Raw genomic sequence first — 16,526 nt, 5'->3', positions numbered from 1 at the left:
TATCACGAAGATAACAGCAATTACAAGGCAGATAAGGGTGTCCAGAAAGTTTGCATGCAATTTTAAATAGTTTAATATTTTAAATTGCACGCAAACTTTCTGAACCCCTGTATATGCACTTAACATAAAAACAAACACTGACAAACTGAAGGAAGAAAGAGGCAATACAATAATAGTGCAAACTTAATAACTCACTTTAAATAATGGAATGACCAGACAGAAAATCAACAATGAAACCCTACACATCTATGGACAATCAACTCAACAACGGCAGAATAAATATACTTCTCAAATGCATACAAAACATTCTGCAAGACAGATCACAAGCTGGGTTATAAAACAAGTCTTCAAAAAAACAAGAATAAAATCATCCCAAATATATGTTCCATTCACAATAGAAAGAAACTAAAAATCAAGAACAGAAGGAAAACAGGAAAATTCAAAACTATGTGGATATTAAACAACACACTTTGAACAACAATGGCACAAAGAAAATATCAAATGGTAAATTAAAAAATATTTTAATACAAATTAAAAAAAAATTCCACAATTTACAGATGCAGCAAAAGATGTACTAATAAGGGGGAGTATAATGATAAATGCCCACCTTAAAAAGAAAGATCTCAAATGAACAACCTCACATTACATCTCAAAAAACTAGAAAAGGAAGAACAAATTAAATCCAAACTGTCAGAAGTAAGGAAGAAATAAATGAAATAAAGCAAAATAGTAGAGAAAAAAAATCAATGACACTAGAAGTTTGTTTTTTGAGCAGGTACAATTAAACGTTTGGCTAAACTAGTTAGGGAAAAAAGACTCAAATAAATAAAATCAGAAATGAAAGAGGAGACATTACAACTGATGCTGCAAAAATACAAAGGATCCTAGGAGACTAATATGAACAATTATATGACAGCAAAGTGAATAATATATAAAAACAGATGAATTTCCAGAAACATACAACCATCCCAAGACAGAATAATGAAGAAATAGAAAATCTAAACACCCCCATAACTAACAAAGAGTTTGAATAGGCAATCAAAAACCTACCTACTCTCCCCAAGAAGCCCAGGACCAGATGGCTTCATTGGCAAATTCTACCAAACATTTAAAGAAGAATGAATGCCAATCTTTCTCAAACTCTTCCAAAATATTGTAGAACATTTCCAAATTCATTTTCCAAGGCCCCGATACCAATGCGAGAGAAAGATAAAACAAGAAAGAAAACTGCTTTCCCCAGCTGCCACCAAGGTGCTCCATCCTTCTGAGGAGGCTGAGGCCACACTGGGGTGAGGCCCTCTCTTCATCCCAAGACCAGCACAGTGCCCAGCAACAGTGCTAGCTAGCCCCACACTCACCTGCGCTATGGCCTCTGTCTCCAAGCTCACTTGCATCTATTCAGCCCTCATTCTGCAGGATAAGGTGACAGTCCTGGACGTTAAGATCAATGCCTCATTAAAACAGCTGATGTAAATGCTGAACCTTGTTGGCCTGGCTTGTTTATAAAGGCTCTAGCCAATGTCAGCACCCACTGGAAGCCTCATCTGCAATGCAGGGGCTGGTGGACCTGCAGCTGGTGCTGCACCCCAGGAGGCTCTGCCCCCTCCATTGCTGCTGCCCCAGCTGAGGAGAAGAAAGTGGAAGCAAAGAAAGAAGAATCTGAGGAGTCGGATGATAACATGGGCTTTGGTCTTTTTGACTAAATTTCTTTTATAGCATGTTCAACTAAATTTCTTTTATAGCATGTTCAACTCTTTATTCCTATGATAAAGAAGATAAAACCATCCTCATGAATATGGATGCAAAATAATTCAACAACATGCTAACAAACTAAGAAGGATTCCTCCCTGGGATGCAAGGATGGTTCAACATACATAAACGTTCTATGCCATACTTACATAATGAAAAATAAGAATCACATAATCATTTCAGTATGTGGAGGAAAAGTGATAAAATCTATTACTATCAGGGTGACGATTGCTTCACAGACTGTGCTGAGGAAGGTTCCTTCCTTCTCAATGTTTTAGAATAATTTCTGCAGTACGAGTACAAGCTCTTCTTTGAAGATTTGATAGCACAGACATTTGGATTCAAATAGAAAAATCAAGAGATGAAACCAGCCTCTTAGTGCCATCTGATCTTTGATAAATCAAACAAAAGCATACACTGCGGAAAAGAATCCCTATTCCCTGGATAACCACATGCAAAAAACTGAAACTGGAGCCACATCTTTCAACACTCCAAAAATTTGATTCAAGATGGATAGAAGATTTAAATCTAAGGCATGAAATGATAAAAATAGAAGATAAAAGAAAGTGTGAGAAAAACTCTTGAGAAAGTTGGCCTGGAGAAAGATTTTATGAAGTAGACTTCTTTGGCAATTTCAACAACAGCAAAAATAAAGAAACAGGACTCCCACAACTAGGCATCTACCCAGAAGACAAAAAAAAATCATTTTATCATAAAGACATTTGCACTAGACTGATTATGGAAGCTCAATTTACAATTGCCAAGATGTGGAAACAACCTAACTGCCCATCAACCCAGGAACAGATTAACAAACTGTGGAAACTGTGGTATATGTAGACCATGGAGGACTATTCAGCCACAAGAAAAGATGGAGACTTTACATCTTTTGTATTAACCTGGATAGAGTCAAAACACATTCTTAGTAAAGTATCAGAAGAATTAAAAAGCAAATATCCAATGTACTCAATTTTATTCTGAAACCAGCAGATGATCCAATACATACCCACATAAGAGAAACACTCATTTCAAGTTGGTGGGAGAGGGAAAAAAGGAGAGATGGGTAGTGTAGGTGTATATGGAACCTTTGGGTGCAGGACGCAACTACAAGAGGGCCTCTGCCTAACAAACTCAAATATTTTGACCGAGTTCTTCTACCCTCACATTAACCTGAAATTAAATAAACAAATAAATTAATTAGTTAATTAATTAAATAAACCAAATTTTTACACACACACACACACAAAATAAATAATAAAGTCTTGGCCATGAGTGCTATTTTTTAGCCAAGAAACTTCACTATGAATCGGTGGGACCAGACCTACAGTGCGTCTTACAAGGGTACATGTGAAATTTACTAAGTGTAGAATGTAAATGTCTTAACACAATAATTAGGAAAATGCCGTGAAGGCTATGTTAGCCAGTTTGATGAAAATATTTCAAATTCTGTATAAAACCAGCACATTGTACCCTATGATTGCATTAATATACACAGCTATGATTTAATAAATAAAAAAAAAAAAAGAAAGAAAGAAACTTCACTATGTTTTATGGCCAAGGCTGGTTCACATTACTGCAGATAGTTTCCTGGTGTGTGGTCATGGCTGCAATGAAGGTCGCGAAAAGTGAAAGTATGTATCAGAAGACATCTAATAGGATACTTAAAGCAAATGTTCACTGATGCTGGTTCATGACCTTCTTATCCAATAGACAGGACAGCACATGCCTATCTTAACTAAAACTCCACCTTCAGCAGAAAAACAACTGGAGTGGCCAGGGACAGACTCACAATTTTCTACATTTAACCTAAATAGTTTAACTGTATAATTTCCTGCAGAGGAAATTCCAATAAACACTCAATCCTTCAGTGCGCATTTACCTTTATAATATATTTGAATGTCAAATAAGATAAATTTTTTAAAAAGATAATTTTAGATACAGATGCAAATGAATTTGAAATACTTATATCTCAGTATTTCACTTTGAACTTGAAAATTTCAATGAGAGAAAAAATACCCAGGTGCACTATAAACACATGCAAAATAAACAGTAAATAAGTTAAGATCAGATTTTATGCTAACATTTACAAGGAAGTTTCCCCTTTCTTTCTTTCTATTATTCTAATAGAAATCCTTGTCAAATGCTATATAATCAAGTTTGAGAATAAAAAAGAATTTTTGTTAGCTCTGATTGATGGCTTTAGATTTATAGGTTTTAAAAGACTTATGCAGAGAAGTGAAAGCTGAAGCAGTTCACTAAAGTGGAAATGTGATTTCTGTAACTGCATTTCATTTCAAACTGATGGGAACAGTATAAAAATCCCAGAGAACTCAAACACATTAGCAAGAAAAGAACAAGGGATCCCATCGCAGGCTGGGCAAGGGACTTGAAGAGAAACTTCTCTGAAGAAGACAGGCGCGCGGCCTTCAGACATATGAAAAAATGCTCATCATCTTTTTTTTTTTTTTTTTTTTTTTTTTGGTAGAGACAGAGTCTCACTTTATGGCCCTCTGTAGAGTGCCGTGGCCTCACCCAGCTCACAGCAACCTCCAACTCCTGGGCCCAAGCGATTCTCTTGCCTCAGCCTCCCGAGTAGCTGGGACTACAGGCGCCCGCCACAACGCCCGGCTATTTTTTTTTTTTTTTTTTTTGGTTGCAGTTTGGCCGGGGCTGGGTTTGAACCCGCCACCTTCGGTATATGGGGCCGGCGCCCTACCGACTGAGCTACAGGCGCCGCCCAATGCTCATCATCTTTAATCATCAGAGAAATGCAAATCAAAACTACTTTGAGATATCATCTAACTCCAGTGAGACTAGCCTACATCACAAAATCCCAAGACCAGAGATGTTGGCGTGGATGTGAAGAAAAGGGAACACTTTTGCACTGCTGGTGGGAATGCAAATTAATACATTCCTTTTGGAAAGAGATATGGAGAACACTTAGAGATCTAAAAATAGATCTGCCATTCAATCCTGTAATCACTCTACTGGGCATATACCCAGAAGACCAAAAATCACATCATAACAAAGATATTTGTATCAGAATGTTTATTGCAGCCCTATTCATAATTGCTAAGTCATGGAAAAAGCCCAAGTGCCCATCAATCCACAAATGGATTAATAAATTGTGGTATATGTACACCATGGAATATTATGCAGCCTTAAAAAAAGATGGAGACTTTACCTCTTTCATGTTTACATGGATGGAGCTGGATCATATTCTTCTTAGTAAAGTGTCTCAAGAATGGAAGAAAAAGTACCCAATGTACTCACCCTTATTATGAAACTAATGTAGGACCTTCACATGAAAGCTATAACCCAGTAACCTAAGAATAGGGGGAAGGGGGAAAGGGAGGGGAGGGAGGGGGGAGGTAGGTGGAGGGAGGGGGATTAATGGGATTACACCTGCGGTGCATCTTACAAGGGTATATGTGAATCTTAGTAAATGTGGAATGTAAAGGTCTTAGCAAAATAACTAAGAAAATGCCAGGAAAGCTATGTTAACTAGTGTGATGAAAATGTGTCAAATGGTCTATGGACCAAGTGTATGGTGCCCCATGATCATACTAATGTACACAGCTATGATTTAATAAAAAAAAAAAAAAAAGAAAAATCCCATGTTTAAATAAATGAAAAGTTACCAGTTGTCTTTGATGTCAGCTTGAGGACTTTTAATTCTCCATCTCTTGTCCATGTTTCAATAACTAAATGAAACCATTCAATTCTTACTTTATGGACACAGAGTAAAATACCTTTATGTCAGGAAATTGGCCCAGGTAGGTATCCAATGTCAGCAAGGATCCATCCACTAGTTTTTGATGGAAGTCTTCCCACAGTACATCACATTTCTAAAAGAAAAAGCAAAATAGGCAGCTGGTGAATTATTTTAATTGGATACTCTTCACCAAACTTCTAAAAACTCTGAATCTGTAAAATCAGACAAGTAATACTTTCCCAGATATTAGATGCTAAAAAATACAATAAAATTTTAATGCCAGTTGGCCACCCATTCTAATTAATAATACAGGCTCGGTAAGAGCTTAATAAAAATCTACTTATGATTCTACACTACTAAGGAATGTTGAAGTGACGAAAGGTCTCCATATTCCTATGGATGGACTCTGGGGCTAAGAAACTGAGAAGAATTCCACTGAGGCAACTGCTTCTAAGGCAATTCATGAAATTAGATACCACCCTGGACTGAAACAAAAAACAAACCACTGCTTATGCTTCCACCTGGAAAGAAGAAAATTTAGTCATGTTAGCAAGGGCCTTACCCACTTACTTCTGAAAGTATCAACTATGATAAACACAATGAATTATTATTAACAACTACTATCAACTACCATAACTAAGTCAAGGCATTGATTCAACTCTTTATGTGAGAGTGTGTGTGTGTTTGTTTGTGTGTGATACACAAATAGTCATTTAATTCTCACAACAGTTTTAGAAGATCAGACCTATTGCCACCACATAGAAGAGAATACTGAAGTTCAGAAATGTCACATAACATGGCCACGGTCATTCAGTAGATTAATGACAGACACGGGTTTCAACTCAGCTCTGTCTCCTTGAATTCAAAACCCATGAGCTGACTATTACAACAGGCTGTCTCAATAGAGTAGGATTCCTGTCCCAGCTATGTGACTTTGGGAAACTGAACCTCCCTGAAGTTGAAGTTCAATTTATCCAACTAAATGAATTGATTTATATAACATCCTTCACAGAATCACAGATATACATCGGGTGCTCAAGAATGTCATCTCTACATTTCTCTCACTGCTGCATTTGGGGTCTTCTGAAAGAATCTTCTGCTTGTTCCCTAGTCTCTATGCTTTCATTCTTCTCAGTAATGGATCTTTTGATTATAGCTGGGCACTCCGCCACTTAGGATAAGGACTCTCTTTCCCAGATTCCTTTGCATCCTGGTATAGCCATGAGACTATGTTCTGGCCAAGGAAATGTATTTTCAGGGAGGGAGGGAGTGTTCTTAGTCACAAATCTCAATTCAAGAATTTTATGTAAGCAAAAAAAATTTGACTTCACTGCCTAAAAAGGCTCATCTTCTAATGTAAGTAGACCCAATGAACATGTAGTATTCAGTTTCTTCATCAGTAGAGGCCAGAGTTGTATCTGCATCTAAGGATACCAAAATCCCGGCAGCCATAAGTAGGATAACAGCCATTTTCTTTAAAAAAAAAAATCACTCTTGCACTGGCCCCATATACTGGAGGTGGTAGTTTCAAACCCAGCCCCGGACAAAAACTGAAAAAAAAAAAAAATAATAATAATCACTCTGTATTATGATAATTAAATGATAATTAAAATAAATTAAAAAGTGTAATGGCATTCTGAAAAGTTATTAACAAAGTTTCTATTATTGCAATGTAACCTGGTTCTTTGTGCCCTCAATGAATCCCCCAAAATAATAGAAAAAAAATAAATAAAGGTGTCAATAGCTACCTTAAAAAAATTCTTTCTCTATGATGAATTTTTAGTTATACACAATTAATCAGAAATTTACAAAGTATTTAGCAACATGATGTTGAAACAGTCTTTTTATACTGAAAGGTGAAAAGACACAATTACTTTATAATAGCATTTGAAAATGATGTGCATTGGCTGATTTTTTTCAAATCCATACCCTGATAGTTTTTAAAAGATGCAATATTATCAATAAGAGCTTTCCTTATTCAATCAGAAGAAAAACCAGAGTATCCCATTTGATCCTGCAATCCCATTAATGGGCATCTACCCAGAAGAAAAAAAAACCTCTTTTATCATAAGGACACTTGCACTAGACTGTTTATTGCAGCTCAATTTACAATCGCCAAAATGTGGAAAAATGCCCACCAACCCAGGAATGGACTAATAAGCTGCTGTATATGTACACCATGGAATACTATTCAGCCATTAAAAAAGATGGAGACTTTACGTCTTTTGTATTAACCTGAATGGAAGTGGAAGACCTTATTCTTAGTAAAGCATCACAAGAATGGAGAAGCATGAATCCCATGTACTCAATTCTGAAATGAGGATAATTACTAACCTAGTGCACGGTTGGGGGTGGGGGAAGGGGAGAGCCAAGAGAAGGAAGGAGGGACAGGGGGTGGGAGGTCATGGTGTGTGATACACCTCTCAGGGGAGAGACACAATTGTAAGAGGGACTTTACCTAACAAATGCAATCAATGTAACCTGGTTCTTTGTACCCTCAATGAATCCCCAATAATAATAAAATAAATAAATAAATAAAGGTGACAATAACTACCTTAAAAAAAAGAGCTTTCCTTGTGAGTAAATCTGTCTTTAGCTTAGTTATAAAGAGATTATGAAGATCAATGTCAGGACTGATCACTTCTTCCCACCCATACCAATCTGGTCAGAACTGTCCTGGAGCAGCCTTGCACTCTGCTTATAACCCATCTTTCTCAAGGCTGCAGAAATGTTCAGCTCATCACGTATCAGACCTTCCCCTGAGCTCTGGCTGCCACATCTAGATTAGGTCTTCTGTGCCTAAATGAGTGGCAATAAATCACCTGAAGTAGTGGATATGACAAACAATCGCTCTTTGTTTTATCAAAGAACTTGGGTGTGAGAGAATCCTGGCAGGCCGATGATCAATAATCATAACACGCATCAAGCACTAGCCAGGCAGACAACATACACAAAGAGGCTATAAATGTGTTGTGAGCACATACAATTATTACTTTTATTTTGTAGATGAGGAAACTAAATCCCAAGAATCTGATTAAAGAACTGGTCCAGGCCAGTGCAGTGGCTCATACCTTTAATTCTAGCACTCTGGGAGGCCAAGTGGGGTAGATTGCCTGAGCTCAGGAGTTTGAGACCAGCCTGAGCAAGAGCAAGGCCTCCCATCTCTAATAAAAGTAGAAAAATTAGCAGGGCATTGTGGTGGACACCAGTAGCTACTTGGGAGGCTGAGGCAAGAGAATCACTTTTGCGCAGGAGTTAGAGGTTGCTGTGAACTATGATGATGTCTTAGCACTCAACCCAGGGAAACAAGAGACTGTCTGAAAACAAAACAAAACAAACAAAAGAACTGGCCCACCCTCACTCACACAGAATTACTGATTCTGTGCCAGTCATCTTTCCACAAAGCAGGAATACCACTTGCTAATGTCCTGCCAGCCACATGGCACCCTCAGCTGGAAGTCTGACTTCAGGCGTTAAGACATGTCTAGGGCCAAAACCCTCCTGAAGTCAAATGCTGTGAGTGGGTTGAATTTGCACTTGTATCTAGACTGCAGATCAGTGGAGGGACCAGCTGGTGTTAAAATGGGATGGGTGTGCTTCCTGTGTGCTCTCAGTAGCAGTATGGCGGCAAAGAGGTCAAGTTCAGACATAAAGCCATACCTTGACCCACTTCTGCTAGAAATGAGCTCTTAAAACCTATACTGAGAACAGAAAAATGATATTGTTATTTTAAAGAAAAACATACTTTGACACACTTTTGCCCACATGGTTTTACAGTCCTCTTCACCACCCATGGTAAGTTTGGGATGATCAGAGAGCAGAAGTGCTCAGGCACCCTGGGTGTCCTGTCTCCTCTCATGATTAACACCATGAGGTGTGAAAGGGGTCAAGGGGACAGAAGGAACGAGCGGGACTGGGTGGGACCCTTGTGGAAGCCTCCTGGCTCTTACCTCGCCAACCATCTTCACATCTTCCCGCCCATACCAATCTGGTTCATAGACTTCGTGCAACGACTCGGTGAGCTTCATCGAGGCCTCTTGCATGCCTGGTGTTGGAGAAAAACAACTCCTGTTACACGGAAATGGGTGAGGAGTTGCTTCCCCATCCCATACATTTTGAGTGAGAGAAAAACCTTTGGTACTTGCTAGATATTTAAAGAATAATTGGGAAGTCACAACTACTGCTTGTAACTATAGTCACATCTGTCTTTGCAAGTCTCAAGATCTATCACGTTGTGAATTTGCTATTATTCACATATTCGTGATATGTATATACAGGGTCTTCAAAAAGTCCAACCAGTATTTTATTCCAAATATTAACCAGTAATAGTGTGTCCTGTGCAGTGTACAATCCTTGGCTAAGTGGCATCAAGCATTATGACATTAAGCATACTGGTCCTTAAATCTGCAGCATTCCAAAAATAAAATTAGTGAACAGACCTATATCAAGTACTGAAATAGAATCAACTATACGAAATCTCCCAGAAAAGAAGAGTCCGGGACCAGATGGCTTCACATCAGAATTCTACCAAACCTTTAAAGAGGAACTAGTACCTATATTACTTAACCTTTTCCAAAACATTGAAAAAGAGGGAATACTTCCCAACACATTCTATGAAGCAAATATCACCCTGATCCCCAAACCAGGAAAAGACCCAACAAGAAAAGAATACTATAGACCCATATCTTTAATGAACATAGATGCAAAAATATTCAATAAGATCCTAGCAAACAGAATCCAGCAACACAGCAAACAAATTATACACCATGTCCAAGTGGGTTTTATCCCAGGGTCTCAAGGTTGGTTCAATATACACAAATCTATAAATATAATATATCACATAAACAAACTAAAAAACAAAGACCATATGGTTCTCTCAATAGATGCAGAAAAAGCTTTTGACAATATCCAGCATCCTTTCATGATCAGAACACTTAAGAAAATAGGTATAGAAGGGACTTTTCTTAAGCTGATAGAGGCCATCTACAGCAAAACCACAGCCAATATCATATTGAATGGAGTAAAACTGAAAATATTTCCACTCAGATCAGGAATCAGGCAAGGGTGCCTATTGTCTCCATTACTCCTTAACATTGTAATGGAAGTCTTAGCCATCGTAATCAGGCAAGAGAAGGAGATCAAGGGTATACAAATGGGGTCAGAGGAGATCAAACTGTCACTCTTCACAGATATGATTTTATACCTGGAAAACCCCAGGGACTCAACCACAAGACTCTTAAAAGTGATCAAGGAATACATTAGTGTCTCAGGATACAAAATCAATACTCACCAATCAGTGGCTTTTATATATACCAATAATAGTCAAGCCAAAAAAACAGTCAAGGACTCTATTCCCTTTACAGTTGTGCCAAAGAAGATGAAATATTTGGGAATTTACCTAACAAAGGACATGAAAGATCTCTATAAAGAGAATTAAAAACTCTAGAAAAGAAATAGCTGAAGATGTTAACAAATGGAAAAACACACCATGCTCATGGCTGGGAAGAATCAACATTGTTAAACTGTCCATATTACTGGAAGCAATTTACAAATTCAAGGCAATCCCTATCAAAGCACCACCGTCATACTTTAAAAATCTGGAAAAAGTAGTACTTCATTTTATATGGAACCAGAAAAAAACCTCAATTAGCCAAGACATTACTCAGAAATAAAAACAAATCAAGAGGAATTACCCTATCAGACTTCAAACTATACTATATATAGTGATCAAAACAGCATGGTACTGGCACAAAAATAGAGAGGTACATGTATGGAATAGAATTGAGAACCAAGAGATGAACCAAGACACTTATCATCATTTGATCATTGATAAGCCTATCAAAAATATAAATTGGGGTGAAGATTCCCCATTTAACAAATGGTGCTGGGAGAATTGTCTGGTGACTTGTAGAAGACTGAAACTGGACGTACACCTTTCACCGTTAACAAAAATCGACTCACTGGATAAAAGATTTAAACTTAAGACACGAAACTATAAAGATTCTTAGAGAGAGTGTAGGAGAAACACTTGAAGAAATAGGCCTGGGGGAATACTTTATGAGGAGGAGCCCCCAGGCAATAGAAGCAACACTAAAAATACATTACTAAGATCTGAACAAACTAATAAACTTCTGCACAGCCAGTAAAGCAAACAGACAGCCCTCAGAATGAGAGAGATATTTGCAGGTTATGCTTCTGACAAAGGAGCATAACCTGGAGCATAACCTGCATTCTTTGATAAACAGAATCCATGGAGAACTCAAACCTATTAATAATAAAAGAATAAGTAATTCCATTTCATGTGGGCAAGGGACTTGAACAGAAACTTCACTGAAGAAGATAGACACGTGACCTACAGACACATAAAAAGATGCTCATCATCTTTAAACATCAAAGAAATGCAAATAAAAACCACTTTGAGATATCATCTAACCCCAGTAAGATTAGCCCACATTACAAAATCCCAAAACCAGAGATGTTGGCATGAATGTGGAGAAAAGGGAACACTTCTGCACTGCTGGTGGGAGTGCAAGCTAATACATCCCCTTTGTAAAGAAGTATGGAGAATACTCAGGCATCTAAATGTAGACCTGCTGTTTGATCCTGCAATTCCTCTACTAGGTGTATACCCCAAAGACCAAAAATCATTTTATAACAAAGATATTTGTACCAGATTGTTCGTTGCAGCTCAATTCATAATAGCCAAGTCATGGAAAAAGCCCAAGTGCCCATCGATCCATGAATGGATTAATAAATTGTGGTATATGTATACCATGGAATATTATGCAGCCTTAAAAAAGAATGGAGACTTTACCTCTTTTACATTTACATGGATGGAGCTGGAACATATCCGACCTAGTAAAGTATCTCAAGAATGGAAGAAAAAGTACCCGATGTACTCAGCCCTACTATGAAACCAGTTTATAGCTTTCATATGAAAGGTATAACCCAACTATAGCCCAAGAAGAATGGGAAAGAGGAGAGGGAGGGGAGGGGAGAGGGGAGGATGGGTGGAGGCAGGGTAATTGGTGGGAACACAACTACAGTGCATTTTACAAGGGCATATGTTAAATTTACTAAGTGTAGAGTATAAATGTCTTAACACAATAACTAAGAAAATGAGGCAAGAGAATCACTTAAGCCCATCAGTTGGAGGTTGCAGTGAGCTGTGATGCCACAGCACTCTACCCACAGTGACAGCTTAAAGCTCTGTCTCAAAAAAAAAAAAGAAAAGAAAAGAAAAAAGAAAATGCGGTAAGGTTTTGGAAGGGGGGAGACAAGATGGCGGACTGAAGCCAGCTTTCAACAAAGGCTCCCATCCAGAAGGAGAGTTAAGGGACAGGAACTTAGTAAGTATCCTGGTGGACTTGAGCCTCACCAAGAGAGAAGGCTGAAGAACGCACATCAACACCCCTGAGGCAAGTTGTGATCACAAGGACGCAAACAAAAGGTACAAAATCCACCACCAAGCGGACGGGAGTCCCCCTCCCCCATGAGACCCTCTAGAGCCCCACAATTGAACAAGCGGGCAGAAATTAAAGGCCCTCCCACTACACTCCACGGGAGAGACCTTCTAAAAACTGGACCTACCTCCCCTACTGGGGTGCTGTGGCGTTCTCCTGCTGGACATAGGGCTGAATAAAACTTTGGGAATCCTTTGCCGGCAACCCTGAATCCCCGGCGCTCCCCTCCCGCCCACTGAGGTCTGGAGGCCTGTCCCCCAGGACTTCGGATCCTTGGGTGATTTCTCAAGGGGAGTGGACAGTCCCCGAGTTGCGACTGGTCAGCATTGACTCTGAGGCGCGCCGAGTGAGGAGAGGGCACCGGGCTGAGGGGGAGTCACGCCTCGAGGCACTTCCCTGCGGTGCAGTGCAGCAACCCTCCCCGGGCATACGGGGCCCAAGACTGAATCAGACTCTGGCCTCCCCGCTGAGAGCTGAGAACCCCTACTCTCACTCGGGGTCTGAGGGCCTATCCCCCAGGAGTTCGGCTCCTTGGGTGATTTCTCGAGGGGAGTGCACAGTGCCTGAGCTGCGTCAGGACAGCGCTGACTCTGGGACACGTGAGCGAGGAGAGGGCACTCTGCTGAGGGGAAATCAAGCCTTGGCGGCACTTCCCTGCGGTGCAGTGCAGGAGCCCTCCCCGGACCGTAGTATTGCGTGAAACTGAATGAAACTCTAGCTTCCCCCCGCCCCACTCCCAATCGGGATCTGGGGGCCCATCCCCCAAGAGTTCTGATTCTTGGGGGATCTCTTAAGGGGTGTGGACCCAGCACAAACTGTGGCCGCTCAGTGCTGACTCTGGGGCGCGGGACAGAGGAGAAAAGGGTCGCCTAAGTGCCCACACCAGAGCAGCAGTTCCCTGGAGGTAGATCAACAGCCGTTTTTTCTTTAACGGCAGAACGCTCACTTCTGGATATTCTGAGGCCACACCCCCTGTCTCCCTGGGCAACCAGAGGAGGCCACCGGTGACACGGCTCACAAACCCGGAAGCCTCCAGGGCGGGCCGACCTAGAGAGGTGTTCAGATGCAATTCTCCAGCAGCAAAGACGTTTGAACTCAAAACAGCCCGTCTCCTGTATGCGACGACAGGAACAGAGACAGAACCTCACAAAGTTGTCTGTTCTGTTCTGTTCTGTTCTGTTAGCAGCATGCATCAGGGACGGGGCTAAGCCTGAGTGAACACCTCCTTCCCATCACCTGCATCAAACACTCAAAGATGTCAGGCCCCATCTCCTCCTGCTAGATAGCGGCAGTCTGCGGGGGCCTGGCAGACTTACTTGCGATTCAGGCAGGTGCAAACCCCTGGTGTGTCTGTTCACTGCAGGCAACTGGGTTAGCCATCTGCAGAGATACCAGTGACTGGGTCCGACGAAGGGGCAAAGTGGGGAAGGAGATGTCAACCTTCCCAGACTGCTCTGTTTGCTGGGTGGCTCCTCCTGACTCCACGCTGCACTGGGGTGAGCTGTGTCAGAGGAGTCACCAGGCCCCTGTGATCCAGTTCCCAGAGACCTCTTGAACCCTTCCACCCGAGACAAGTGCCGATTGAGACAGTTGATTCGGATCTTTTCAACTGGGCTAATAGACTGAGGACTCTTCAGGCGGTGCCCTGGGTGTGCGATTTGGAAGGTTTGACTCTCCTTTTCCAACTGGGGCCAGAGGTGGGCAGGCGGGGTGACTTAATTGCTGATTTTTCCACACAGCTGAGACTTCAAGCCAGAGTAGAAGTTGCAATAGGATCGAACAGAAACCAGCTGAAAACAAGACAGAACCACTTTGCTCCACCACACCAGACAGGGCCCCAGTTTCTCAGGCCACAACACTGTACGGGCCCTCGATAAAACCCCAGGGGAAAAACCAAAGGGAGTAAACCATGGGGCGGAATCAGCGGAAAAACTCTGGTAACATGAATAACCAGAATAGATCAACCCCCCCAAGAAAAGATACGGCAGATGTGATTGAAGATCCCATTCATAAACAACTGCCTGAGATGTCAGAAGTCGAATTCAGAATTTGGTTTGCAGACAAGATTAATAAAATGGAATTAGGAATTCGAGGAGAAATTCAAAAATTGTCTCAAGAATTTAACGAATTTAAAGACAAAACCACCAAAGACTTAGACACACTGAAACAAGAACTTACAGCCCTCAAAGATATGAAAAATACAGTAGAATCCCTCAGTAACAGAATGGAGCAAGCAGAAGAAAGGATTTCTGACATTGAAGATAAAGTCTTCGAACGCTCCCAATCTCTCAAAGAGGAAGAGAAATGGAGAGCAAAAACGGATCACTCACTCAGAGAGCTCTCAGATAATTCGAAAAAAAACAACATAAGGGTTATAGGAATTTCGGAGAATGATGAAGTGGCTGCCAAGGACACAGAGGCCCTTCTACATGAAATTATGAAAGACAATTTTCCAGACATGCCTAGAGAATCTGAAATTCAGATAGCAGACAGCTTCAGAACCCCAGCACGATTCAACCCCAATAAGCCATCTCCCAGACATATCATAATTAGCTTCACTAAAGTTAACATGAAAGAGAAGATTCTCAAAGCAGCCCGGCGAAAGAAAACTATAACGTACAAAGGTAAGAATATTAGAATAACTGCAGATCTCTCTGCTGAAACTTTTCAAGCAAGAAGAGGCTGGTCATCAACTTTTAATCTCCTAAAGCAAAAAAACTTTCAACCCAGGATCTTGTATCCAGCTAAACTGAGTTTCATCTATGATGGAGAAATTAAATACTTCAATGACATTCATATGTTCAAAAAATTTGCCATAAGTAAACCAGCTCTTCAGGATGTTCTCAGACCTATCCTCCACAATGACAAACCCAATCCTATACCACAAAAGTAAACTCACTCAGAAACTTCGGATCAAACTCCAACTTCCACACTGGCGAAAGGATTAAAAATGTTCACTGGACCTTTGAAAAACTCGATACCCAAAATTCCACCAGACTTATCAATACTCTCCATCAATGTGAATGGCTTAAACTGTCCTCTAAAGAGGCATAGGTTAGCTGACTGGATACAAAAACTCAAGCCAGATATTTGTTGCATACAAGAGTCACATCTCAACTTAAAAAACAAATACAGACTCAGGGTGAAAGGATGGTCATCCATATTTCAGGCAAATGGTAATCAGAAAAAAGCAGGTGTTGCAATTTTATTTGCAGATACAGTAGGCTTTAAACCATCAAAAGTAAGGAAGGACAAGAATGGTCAGTTCATATTTGTTAAGGGTAATACTCAATATGACGAGATCTCAATTATTAATATCTATGCACCCAACCAGAATGCACCTCAATTTATAAGAGAAACTCTAACAGACATGAGTAACTTGATTTCCTCCAGCTCCATAATCGTTGGAGATTTCAACACTCCCTTGGCAGTGTTGGATCGATCCTCCAGAAAGAAGCTGAGCAAAGAAATCTTAGATTTAAACCTAACCATCCAATTTTTAGATTTAGCAGACATCTACAGAACATTTCATCCCAACAAAACTGAATACACATACTTCTCATCAGCCCACGGAACTTACTCCAAAATTGATCACATTTTAG

General features: G+C 40.3%; 1 protein-coding gene across 3 annotated transcripts in view; it reads right to left on the bottom strand.

The window, feature by feature from the left end:
- AMPH (amphiphysin) overlaps positions 1 to 16,526 on the bottom strand; it is a 299,359-nt gene that overhangs the window by 102,844 nt on the left and 179,989 nt on the right. For all 3 annotated transcript variants that reach the window (XM_053608793.1, XM_053608795.1, XM_053608796.1), the window contains exons 4-5: positions 9,412 to 9,506; positions 5,499 to 5,594 (exon numbers count right to left, since the gene is read on the bottom strand). In XM_053608793.1, coding sequence (XP_053464768.1) covers positions 5,499 to 5,594; positions 9,412 to 9,506 — 191 coding nt within the window. The remainder of the gene's footprint in view (positions 1 to 5,498; positions 5,595 to 9,411; positions 9,507 to 16,526) is intronic.

Source organism: Nycticebus coucang, chromosome 11 (genome assembly GCF_027406575.1).
Source record: "Nycticebus coucang isolate mNycCou1 chromosome 11, mNycCou1.pri, whole genome shotgun sequence".
Taxonomy (NCBI): domain Eukaryota; kingdom Metazoa; phylum Chordata; class Mammalia; order Primates; family Lorisidae; genus Nycticebus; species Nycticebus coucang.
The sequence above is the reverse complement of the archived record's forward strand: the minus strand, read 5'-3'. Positions and strand labels throughout refer to the sequence as shown.